The sequence below is a fragment of the Sinohyriopsis cumingii genome, chromosome 19 (assembly GCF_028554795.1).
Source record: "Sinohyriopsis cumingii isolate HCF-2022 chromosome 19, ASM2855479v2, whole genome shotgun sequence".
Lineage (NCBI taxonomy): Eukaryota > Metazoa > Mollusca > Bivalvia > Unionida > Unionidae > Sinohyriopsis > Sinohyriopsis cumingii.
The window spans coordinates 24,198,799-24,211,250 of record NC_142979.1 but is presented as its reverse complement, the minus strand read 5'-3'; the positions used below and the strand labels follow the sequence as shown (position 1 = coordinate 24,211,250).

The following is a 12,452-nucleotide window of genomic DNA, read 5'->3' as shown; positions in this document are numbered from 1 at the left end:
CTCAATAGGCATGTACTCTCAGGTATTAACACTAGGAATTTAAATGTGGTCCATTTCTGATGTATGAAAATTTCAGCCTGTGTGTTTTTATGCCACATGTATATTAGGGCTGGAGCATCAGTCTGTACTCCAGTATGATTTCTTATTGAGCATGCACTGTTCATAGAAATTTACTGTATGCACTAGTGATCAGCATTAGATCATATCAGCCATTGATATTGCACCTGTGTAAAATCAATATGCACTGGACAGAACTCACAGGTCGCTAATGTCATGCTTAGGTATGCATAACTGAACCAAGGTTAGATTGTTTTGAGATTATCTTTGATTTTTATGATCCTTAGAGTTAGAGGGAATCAGTTATGATTAGATTGGATAGGCATTTGATGAAATATTGACATGTGTTTGGTTATCATTCAAATTACATTCATTTTGACAATGTGATGGAAATTATAGCAGCTCACAATATGGCAGCCGGTTGTCAAAGGGAACTAACTTTGTTTTATTTGTAATTACTTTGCTTCATTTGGCAAAGAGTTTAAAAATTTGGCTGTTTTAATTATTGTATCATTCAGTAAGAATTTACTAAAGATTATGCTCAGTTATTGATTTCTTGCTTTGGAATTACTTGAGATAGAATAACAAGTTGGGATAATTTTGTTATATTTATTTGTGAACTAATACATCACGATGTCCATCAGTCAATAACTTTGATGCAGAAAGGGTTTTTGCTAAGTTAGTGAAGTTTAAAAATAGGATATAATTAACTAATATGTTCTGTTCACAGTTGACTTCACAGTATACATAGTCACCTGTTGATTAAACTGGATATGCCTTGTTCATCTTGTCATTGAAACTGTTCTGGTGGTCTAGTGGTTAGAGCGTCCGCCTCGGATGCGGGAGGTCGTGGCTTGGATCTCCAGCCAAGTCATACCAAAGACTTACAAAAATGGTACTAACAGCTGCCTCGCTTGGCGCTCAGCATTAAGAGGTTGGTGTTAATACTGGTCGGCCGTGTGTCAGGATAATGTGAATGGTAGGGACATTATGATACATGTCTGCAGTACGATGCCTCAGTGCTAGACATCACTATAAACTGCCACACTGCAGACATTGTAGCGATATGACTGAAATTTTTGTAAAGCTGTGTTAAAAGTCCAAGTCACACACACATTTTGTCAGTGATGCATTAGTTTGATGGATGATCTGATTGAATTGGTTTTGATTCAGAAATTAAATTTCTGATTCATATATGACTTTCATATTGGTATGTATATATGCTTGCATTTAAATTGATTTGAGAAGTTAAAAATCGATAGTAAAGTAATTATTTCTTAAGTTACTTTAGTGTGCAAAGCTCTGTACTGGAGGCTCTTATAAGTCACTAATCCTATAGCTTAGCTTAACTGTTAAGGAGCAGAATAGGTACTTCTCAACATATTTAGCCAGTGCTGCATTATCAAGTCAAAGGGAGCTCGGGACAGCTCATTGTTATTTATGCTGGACAAGTGGGCACTAATTGTATGTAATCAATGAACTGTGGAGGAAAGAAATAGTACTATTCCATATTCCTTGGTTGTTGGTTGTTTGCTTTGCTTTATACACAAAGTTTATAGATTAGGAGGTTAAGCAGGTTGTCTTTGTATTGTGGAGGGAACTACATAGCTCTAGCTAGAGGCTGAATATTACTAAATTGCATTTCTTTAAAGAATGTTCAAAATCAAAATACCATTAAGATTAGATTACACTTTTCCAACAGCCACCTACTTACAATATGAGACGGATCTGATCTAGGTTTACCAGTAACTAAGTTGTAAGCATTTATTTACTAGATTTACATATATTTCTCTAAATTCATTGACGCTTTATATTATTAATGTTGAGCTTGCCAGCCATGGAATATTTATTTGCACAATTGTAGTGTGCTCTCCAAATTTCTTTTGTCTTACAGTGACTGTTATGATCTGCTCATGCTACATCAGCTAGCATGTCATTGGATACAATAAATGGACGTACTTGATTCACTCTCTATTCTTGATTTTTAAATATTGTTATTGGATGATATAAACTAGGTGAACAGTATCCAGCCCTCTTCAGTCATTTGCTTTTTGCATATAGGGAACTGCAGCAGTTAGTCGTCAAAGTGGGTCTTCAGCATCAATCTCCCCAATGGGCAGACAGCAAGAGAAACCAATGATGGTTCTGAAAGCAAGAGAAGATGGGAGGCCAATTTCATCTGCCACCAGTATACCAGGCATTGCCTTGGCCTCTGGTTCAGGGGAAGCAACCCAAACAACACCCTACCACCTGCAGCGAACACAGTCAGGTCCACCTGGGTCTCAAGATGGTATGGTTACTTTGTGCTGATTTTGTTATCATATTCTATAGTGATATTGCCATAATAAAAGCTATTGTAACAATAAAACCCATGCAATCACTCAGAATTTTAGTTTTAAAAAGAAAATAATTGTGCAATCAAGAGTTAAAAGTGTTTAATTTCCTTTTTCATGGCATTATTGGGTTGAATCATATACATATACCTTTGTTGAACTGTCCAGATTATGGTGTGTGTGCATGCGACCTCCAATTTTTGTTCGACATCAAGTAGAGTATGTTTTAAAGTAATCATGTTATGAGTATTAGTACTTTTATTAAGAGTATGTGAATGAATGCAGGTACACCACATCCCTCGATAACTCATGCCCTGAAAACTCACGAACCCACTTTCAGGCTTGGATCCCATTCTTTAAAGCAGAAAATAAAAAAAATTGATCCCTATTTGTTGAACTTGAAGAAAATCGTGATCAAAATTGGTAATGGAAACTTTAATATATCACTTGTTTTATCGTTAGAAATGGTAGATAGGACCTGGAAATTTTAATGAACATTATGAAATATTAACTTTTAATAAGAAGTCATATAATTTGTTACATTTTCTTTGCAAACAACATTTTTAGTACACCGCAATTACATAAAATTTGGAAGCCTAACACTACTGTTTGAATAAAAGAGGGAAAAGTTTTACCTACATACCATGTTCCTTTATTTTAAGCATGAAATAATTTTTAAAAATGAAGTTACTCTTTATTTGCAGACCGCATGGTTATGGCTAAAGTAAATGTTCTTGGTGTTTAATGCCATTTTTCAGCACATGATAGGCTATACATGGCAGCCAGTATATTTGGTGGAGGAAGACCTCAGGGGAAAACCCTGGGGAAGAGCCACCAACCACAAGAAGCTAATGGCAAGCTATCTCATGTACCCATATTGGCCGAGCCTGAGACTCGAACCCAGGAGAGAGGTGAGATGTCAGTGATCTTTAAAGTCGAGTGCCTTAGACCCAAGTAAAGTAAAGCAAATAGGATTCATATAATAACCATTAAATTTCAGAACATCAAATGATCCAATACTGTTTATAATGCAATCTAAATCCTAAGTATGATTTCCACTATCAGTGCTATCTCAATTTTAGACAGAAACTGATATTGTTAACAATTTATATCTTTGATTATACTTAAGGAAAAGACTTTCAAAGAGCAGAAAATTCATTATCTGTGCAGCAGTTCAGCAATACCCAATTAGATGTAAATACTGTTTAGTTAGATACATATGAATTTTAACCTGGAATAAAGTAAAAATAGAAGTATACAGAATTCTGTTTTAATGTTCATATATTGTTGAACATAATTTACTATTTAAAAAAAACTTGATTCCCATGCTGTATTTTCTGAGTAAGATGTAATGGTAACGATGGCTAAAAGAAAAAATCTGGTCATGTCACTTGATATAATTTCTGAGAAATTTGTGTTTGTCCATTATTTTGACCATTATCTTAGAAGCTGCAGTGGCTGAATGGTTGGTGTCAGACTTGAGACCAAATGGGTTTTGTTTTTTAAGTAATACCAATTGACCAGTCTGAGTCAGCTACCATGGTGTATCCATGGGCGATGCACATTATTTTGATTGCTGGGCACTAATTGAGTTTCTGTGCTGTAAAACACCAGACCATCATTAATTTATACTGGGTCCACACCATATGCACACATGTTTGGTTTACAAAAGAAATCAGAAATGAATTATTCTGAATAATTCTTAGTACATATTGGGAATATGATTTTTTCTAGATTCGCCAAAACGGGTTACTCAAGAAGATAAGAGAATCTTTAGGAATGAAGCTGAGGTTGATTACCAGTTGATTACCAGTTGTACAATTTGTCAGAAATTTTAGTCTGGCCAAAAATATACATTTGGCAAATGTTTCTGGTACAAAACATGAGTTGCTGTACACATTTTCTGATAGTTTGCCTGTATCTGAGACCTTTTGATTTGTGAGGTACCTCATATTTGACCTTGTTTCTTTTCTAGATTGGTAAATGAAAGAAATAGATTAATTTTAATCACTTGAACAGTTTAATGTCAATTTCTTGAAATAAAATTTTATAATGGATTATTGACAATGATGCACCGAGCATGATCAACTTTATTGTAAACATATTTTTGCAAATTCATTTTCTCTGCACAATTCATGAATAGTTTGCAGTCATAAAAATTTCAGGATTTATGGTTGACCCACTTGTGGGGCCAGCTTTAGTTTTGTAGTGCAATGTTAAAGTTTTTTTTATTTATTTTATTTTGTTTTTAGATCAATTATCAATTCCAAAATATTTTTAAAAATGATTTTTGAACCCTTGTTAGTGGAATGCCAAATATTTGAGCAATAGTTTGAACACAAACTGAAGACTTGTAAATGTAGTATATTTTATATAGAAATACATCAATAAAATTTACATATATTTAGGGAATTACATTTTTGGTTGCATATCGCTAACATAAATCTTAAACGACTCTGTCCTTGGGCATAAAACTTCGGAATAAACAGCTGAAAAAAGTCTTGGTCCCTTTTAACTTTGTATAATAATGATAATGCTATTATTAATATTAATAATATTATTATTATTGACATTGTCCCTAAACTTTTTCTCATTTAATTAATGAGGAGAATTCTTGATTATAGGTTCCTTGAAACTGGCAGTCTCCCCAGAGATGACCAAATCAGTGAAACTCATAGATGACATGTATCAGTGGTGTGAGACGGCAAACGAAGTAAGTTGAAACTAGGACAGTAATGGGTACCCAGTATAGGACTTGAGTACTCAAAGTGGCAGACTTGGCTTGGCCTCTACTACGTCAAATTGCAGTAACCAACACATTATTTCTGGCCAGGGCAGAGAAGATGCCTACCCACCTGTGTCCCCCATCTCAGAGAGTTTTTCAAGTTTGAATCCAAACTTAACCCCCCCCCCCTTTTTTTTAATTGGGTAATCACTTTCTTGTTGGGCTTCATTGCTTCGTTTGTCCTTGTATAAAACCTGCTTTGAAAAGGAATGGTTTATGATAGGTGAAAATAAATGTCTATTGGGGCTATGGTATGCTATGATACATCTGTGGTTGGAGCTACAAATTCTACCTTCTCATTCTGTTTTTTTTTGCTTCGTCATGCCCAAACAAACACTTGAAAAAGTCTGTTAATTCATACTGAATGAATGCTGCTTTTCTAATTATTGAATGAAGCTCCCATTTATCTAAAGTCCATTAAATAGAGCATTTGAAATAAGCACCAGATTACTGGCCCAGTGCTGATGGTTTTCAAGATGAGTAAAAGAAAAATTGAAATCTAGTCAAACCAACTTATTTTGACCTTGGTTATTTCAAGAACCCATGTATGTCATGCATTTTGGTCCAGTCCCTAAAAAATTCTTCTTTGTTATACTAATTTTTCCCCTTTATCTCGACCCCTGTTAAGTTGATAACCCTGTTATGTCGGACATAAGTTTCTGTCCAGAGTAACATATGGACCTTCTTAATTTGATGAAATGCAGCTTTTAACATTCATCTCAGAGAAATTTTGCAAGAAATGATTCTGCATTTCTGCTATTACCGGTACCTTGTACCGGCAAGGATGGTAAAAGTTGTTACAAGACCAAATTTTACTGTTGCAAATGCTAATCGACCAATCTCATCAGTGGTTTATCACTTGCATAGAGTGGAGAAAATTATCTTGTAAACAATACTTTAGAGTAAGAAAATTGAATGAATGCGTTTCTGACCTTTACATATGCTGCGTTCAAAATGGACATTATTACATGTCAACACCACAACAATATAGTTTGTCCCACACAACATCGCGATTTTGAACTTACCTATAGCTTGGTAAATTATCAGGTTAACATCATTAAACGCAGCTACAAATACCTTATTTGTTTTATACAATATATTTAAAACAAATTCATTAATAGTTAAAGTGTCTCCATGCTTGGTGTGAGTGTAATCCTTCAGCTTCAGCATGGCTAGATCACATGACTCACAATAATCTATAAAGAGAAACCTGCAAAATTCCAAGCTTAGATCCCCCCATCCCCTCCACATTGGTTATTAATTTATTTTGAACAAGAGTAAATAAAAGCACCAATGGTATTGTAAAAAAATAATCCATAGCACCCAGTATTTTTAAAAATGAAACATAAAGAATAGTGTTTTCATTTGTATTGTTTTTATTTTGAATATCCAAGTCTTGCAATACTCAAAGAGATTAGCCAACTCTCCTTATGGTGCTATGTTCTTGCTGATGGTCACTGATCAAAGTTGGGGGCCCCGAGTGGCCGAGTGGTCTAAAGCGCTCACCGTTCCAGATCACTGCCATCTCACCTCTGTCTGCGTGGGTTCAAGTCCAAGGCTTGACTAGCGTGGGTACGTGGGAAAGCCTGCCAGTAGCTTCTCGTGGGTCGGTGGTTCTTCCCTGGGTTTTCCAGGGTTCTTCCTCCACCAGTTATACTGGCCGCCATGTATAGCCTATCTTGTGCTGAAAAATGGTGTTAAACCCTAGAACAACAACAACTGATCAAAGTCGGAAGGAATATGGGACTACAAATGTATGAATGAAAAAAGTTGGCTTCTAATTGTATGAATTAAATAAGTTGGCTTTATAGAGAATTTGATGTTGAGACAGTTAACTTTAAAGTTAACTGTAAAGTTAACTTTAAAGACTTGAAACACAGTTTACAGTTTGTTGGTACATGAATACTGACAGCCCTGTCTTTTTCCAGTACAGAAGCAAATTTTATCGGTAAAAACCGGCATATAGTGGTGTAAAGGAACCTCTGACAATCAGAAAAACAAAAACAATTGATTTTCAAGCACAATATTGGTCAGTTACATTTTGCTGCTAGTAAACTCTAACAAAAGAAAATACTTTAAAAAAAAAAGAGTATAGTCCTATATGTACATGTACTCCAATTGGCTTAGATTTTGGATAGCGTCAGAAAATCATTGTCTTGCTGATGCTACCAAAGGGATGAGGCTATTCACGGGAAATAAAAACAACTTTAAACCACTGACATTGTTGCAGTAACTTATTGTTGTAAAAATGTGTGACTTGTTACTTAATCTCATTTAAAACACCGCCAATATTTTTTTTGCAACCAGGCATGACAGAATTATTATTTTTATTATGATTAAAAATGCCATTTGTTTTTAGAAACAAAACTCCTCATTTTTGTTACTTCAGATGCATAATCATTGTTCAGCAGTAAATTTATCAGCTTTACCCTGACATCTCAGGACCCTGTTATGTTGGCGATTTTTGAACCCCCCCACCCCCGATGTAATCGTGATAATCAGGTTTGACTGTAGGTCCTTGTGGCAAGCTCAGAATGTTATGAGCTGATGAAAAGCAAATATGGAGGACCAGTAAATGTTTTGGATGACCAGTAATTTTTATTAGTTGTTAGTCCTTCAGGCTGTAGAGAATTTAAGAAAAAGGGGTACACTAGATATGTGATGATATTTTAGCATTGTTTAATTGTTTTGCGATTTTCATGATTGGGTTTGAGATAACATAAGGTTAACTTTGTTAGCCTTCACTGCATTTGATGTTTCATTTGGAAATAAAAAATATTACAATATATTGTGGCATAAAATAACCCAAAAATTATTTTAAACAGATGTTAATGGACCAGACTGACTTTCTTGTGGTAGGAGTTTTGGGTCTACAAGGCGTGGGAAAATCCACCATTATGTCCCTGCTAGCTGGAAACTCCCCATCCGACTCGTACAGGTAAAATATGTCAGCAGATCTTGGTCTGTGCAGTTTTTTGGGTAGCAATCAGAACAAACAAGATAAACCCTGATCTACCAGTGCATTGTATGAAGGTAGATAAAGGTCTATATTTTTTGCAGTTGGACTTAACTTACAAGCAAGTGGTTATGGTATATTCAGCATTTGACCAGAGTATGCACAGATTGTGTTGTCTATATTACACTCATGCAGGTGAAGGGTGCATTTTGAGTAGACCAATGTTTGCAAAGTCTTTGTCTCTAACTGCACTTTTCTCACCAGGTGTAACTTTCAGCTCAATAATATGAGTGCATTCTGCCTGGCTAATTCGCATATTTCTTCTATATTCCTAAAGCACCTAATTCATGTGCTAATATCCTGAGTCATACATCAATTATTTTATTGTGATTTCACTAATTTTCGTGAGGTACCAATTTTCATAAATTTTGTCATTGCTCATGAATAAAATACCCAATGAAAAATTTGCCACATATGAGAAAGAATCCTCCCCCTGCTTACTGTGTTTCATTCCAGGAGATCAACAAAGCTGTTTGGATAAGTCAATGTAATTTCTGTAATCTGGTATCAAATATTAGCTATTACATACTTTTGTTATACTTTAACCCTTAAAAAGTAAATTGTCAAGCATGTTATATTGTGTTTTTGCTCATCTATCTGTATGGTATCCGTTAATTGTAATTTACACTCACTGCCTTAAATCAGTATGTTGTGACATAAGTAAAAATAGAGAGAAACAAGAAAAAAACATTTTCTGTTCGATGGTATTACTGAAAGAAAGAAATAATAATAAATGTTACCATTACCACCAATTCGGCCAATTCTGCATGATACGTCATTTCTGTAAACATTGGATCACATGTTATTTTTTGTCAAAAATTCATTTTGTATCAAGAAAGAAGGATCATACTTTAATTAAGAAAAGTACTATTCATAAAGTGTACAGAAATATCCCACATTTTGACTTGAAATGCATATGAAAATGTGATTTATAAATGTTAACATGAAGACTCACTCCTCTACCTTCTTGAACCTGTAACGCAGAAAATCCTATTTACTATGTATCTGCTAGAATCATACAAATAAATACATTTTATAAAAGATGGAAATGTATACCTTAAAAAAATTATGCATCTTAATCCAAGTTTCCAATTTTGCAAGAAGTTGTCCCACATGTACAAAATTGTCTGCTACCCAACATGTAGGCTTGCTATTAGAATGGGATTCTCATGAAATTTCCCAGCGTATAGTCTGTTTCTAAATTCTTGGTAATTTTTCCCCGTAAACAAGACGTTGTAAACACATTACACCCTATTCATTGTTGTTTCTCTTCTACATAATAGCTTATTTTTTATAAAATGTTGAACTTTACTAATATTTTTTACAAGATTGATTTAATTGGCTTAATATTGCTTGCATTTATTGGCATTGTTACATTGAATTTTGTAAAACTAGTTATAAACCTGACCTAATTACTCAACTGAACTGCTGACAAACAGTCCAGAGTAAAGTATTTCATATATATAGCCCAATGGATAAACATTACATCTTTTCAAAGCTGTGTGCAGAATTGGCCGACATAACGTGAGTCATGAAAATACAGGAGTGGTATCGTGTGTGTCCAAAATCAATATTATTTTTTAAAAAAATATTTTGGTGACAACTGCCTCTTTTAAAATGGTAAGCATTACAGTATTTTATTTTCATCAATCGGTTGAATTCGGTATGCGTTTTGCTTCAGTATTGGAGATGGAAACCTTAGGGGTGCAGAAATGCCAGACAGCATTGTATATGAAAATTAGATTTAATACTTATCGAAATTGATGCTTCTTTCAGGTGAAACTTGTGAAAAAAATGTAAACCCTTGTCAAAAGCAAATTTCATTTTATCCATGCATGTTTAATTCCAATGAACCACATGACTGTAAAATAGAACATTTGTAGGAAGTACAATAAATCCAGCATTCTCAGAGCCAGAGATAATTAGGTACAGTCTTTCACATAGAGCTGCAGTTATCCATTCAGATGCTTGATTGATGAGGTTTTAAGGTTCACTGATACAGTACACTGATCTTCTTCCTGATGGTCCATGACCTATTTAGAATACAAGTTGTGGGCCCCAGGTAGCAAAGTGATCTACGGAGATCACCTTTACTAGTCAATGCCATCATAAGGCTCTCTGCATGGGTTTGAGTCTTGGGCTTAGCCAATGTGAAAATGCAAGAAAACCTGCCAGTGGCTTCCCATGGGTTGGTGGTTCTTACCTTTGATTTCCTGGGACTTTTTCACCACCATTTATACTGGCCACCATATATAGCCTTTCATCCACTGAGAAATGGCACTGAACAAAAACATAACAACGTCAGCATCATATCAATTTTGGAAATATGATATGAATTCTTATCTCCATTGGTAGTCTTTATTTATTTTAAAGTCTAGTGGTTGAAATTGGCTTGCACATAAGGCAGGGTCAAAGAGTTGAGTGATGCCATTGTTTTTCAATTTTCTTAGCAACTTTGCATTTTGATGGGCTTTGATCACATCAAATGTTGACACTTCTTGCTAATTCCATTGAGCAAAGGGCACCTGGTCACATGCTTGCTTCACGCAGAATGATGACATTATCCAAACCATTGGGAATCTAAGTTGAATTTTACAACTCTTACACCACTTATTTGAGCCATTGAAGTGACCTCCATTAGTTTTTGGCATAGTTTTTTTCTTTTGTATCCTTTATTTTTATGAATTTGTAGCAGTTAATGCAAAAATTGAAAATCTTTAAAAAAAAAAAAAACCTGGCAAAAATTCAGACCTGCAAAAAATATAAGTATATAAGTGGTAAATTACACAACAATATGTGTGTGTGTGTATATATATATATATATATATATATATATATATATATATATATATATATATATATATATATATATAATAAAGCAATTTGATATATCAATATAGTGTTGTATTTCAAATTGTGATCCATTTATATCATATTAATACACATGTAAATGTGGCTTCTTATTACTCATAATATTTTCCCCCTAAAACACTTATTTGTTAAGTTAGATTTTTAATCTTGTATCAAAATTTGGCACAGAGATAACTGAATCTTGAGTCGGGTGAATAATATCCTTTTGTTTCCAGAGTTTTGAACAGGATGTGAGTTTAGATTTTGACGTGAGTGATCCTTTAAATTCAAATTGACTTGTTCTTCAAACTGTCAGACAGGTGTAAATCATGATCATTGTAATAACATTATGGATTGGAGAAAACTCTTTCTCTCATAAAGCTGTCATACAAATACTGTATTCACTTTGTGTCAGTCAAATGCTGACATGTCATAAAGCTGTCATACAAATACTGTATTCACTATATGTCAGTCAAATGCTGTCATACATCTGTCAAACAATGTATTGACAATATGTCATTCAAACTAAAACATGTGCAGATATCTTTGGACCACTTACCAATAACATTACTGTAAAAGGTGTAAAATGTTGTGCAATATTTTGGAAGACATGAAGTTTGTCACATATTTATGCCTAGGGTCTGGCACCTATCCAACTGCCACAAAAATATCATATATGGATTAAAAACATCATGACTTCAACATTTGTCATAAAGGTTTGTTATTATGTACCAAATAATTAACACTAATTTAAATGGGGTAAGTGCCATTATAAAACACTCCAATTTTATATGATGTGCTATACTATGAGTGGTTGCATATGTTATGGTGATAGGTATGTGGACATAATTTACATTAAACTTTGGATGGAATATGAAAGTCAGACATTGTGAACGAATACAGTTAATTGTAAATGACATTACAATTAGTGCTCTTAATGAAAACAAATTCTTGTCATAAAGTTGTGTTATTCTGATAGATTGAACACATATTTGTCATACACTTTTCATGTTTTTGGTAAAGGATGCCGATCTTTTACATTTTTTCAGTGGTAAATATGACAAATTGTTTGCTTGTTAAAACTTCATGATTTACACTAATACAATCTCATTTCAGAAGCTTTGTGTTTACACCACAGAGCAAAGATGCAAGGGAAATCTGTGACCACCAGACTAATGGATTAGATATATTTGTTACCTCTGAAAGAATTATTCTTATCGATACACAGGTATGTTTGTTATTCATTATGTAAACCTTCATTATACTGATGCCCCTGTTGTAACATTGGTATAATTATGGCTTCCATTAAACTGGTTACATTTTATTTTATTATTGCTCCTGTTATTTATTTAACTTAAATTTTGTTGGGAAATGAGAACAAATTAAAATGTGTTTAAACATTTTTTTTATA

The 12,452-nt window shown here is 34.0% G+C and overlaps 1 protein-coding gene across 2 annotated transcripts in view; it reads left to right on the top strand.

Moving 5' to 3' along the window:
* LOC149775291 (nonsense-mediated mRNA decay factor SMG9-like) overlaps positions 1-12,452 on the top strand; it is a 35,255-nt gene that overhangs the window by 5,748 nt on the left and 17,055 nt on the right. For both annotated transcript variants that reach the window (XM_089942946.1, XM_089942947.1), the window contains exons 3-6: positions 2,119-2,347; positions 5,015-5,103; positions 8,001-8,113; positions 12,158-12,269. In XM_089942946.1, the coding sequence (XP_089799072.1) occupies positions 2,119-2,347; positions 5,015-5,103; positions 8,001-8,113; positions 12,158-12,269 (543 nt within the window). The remainder of the gene's footprint in view (positions 1-2,118; positions 2,348-5,014; positions 5,104-8,000; positions 8,114-12,157; positions 12,270-12,452) is intronic.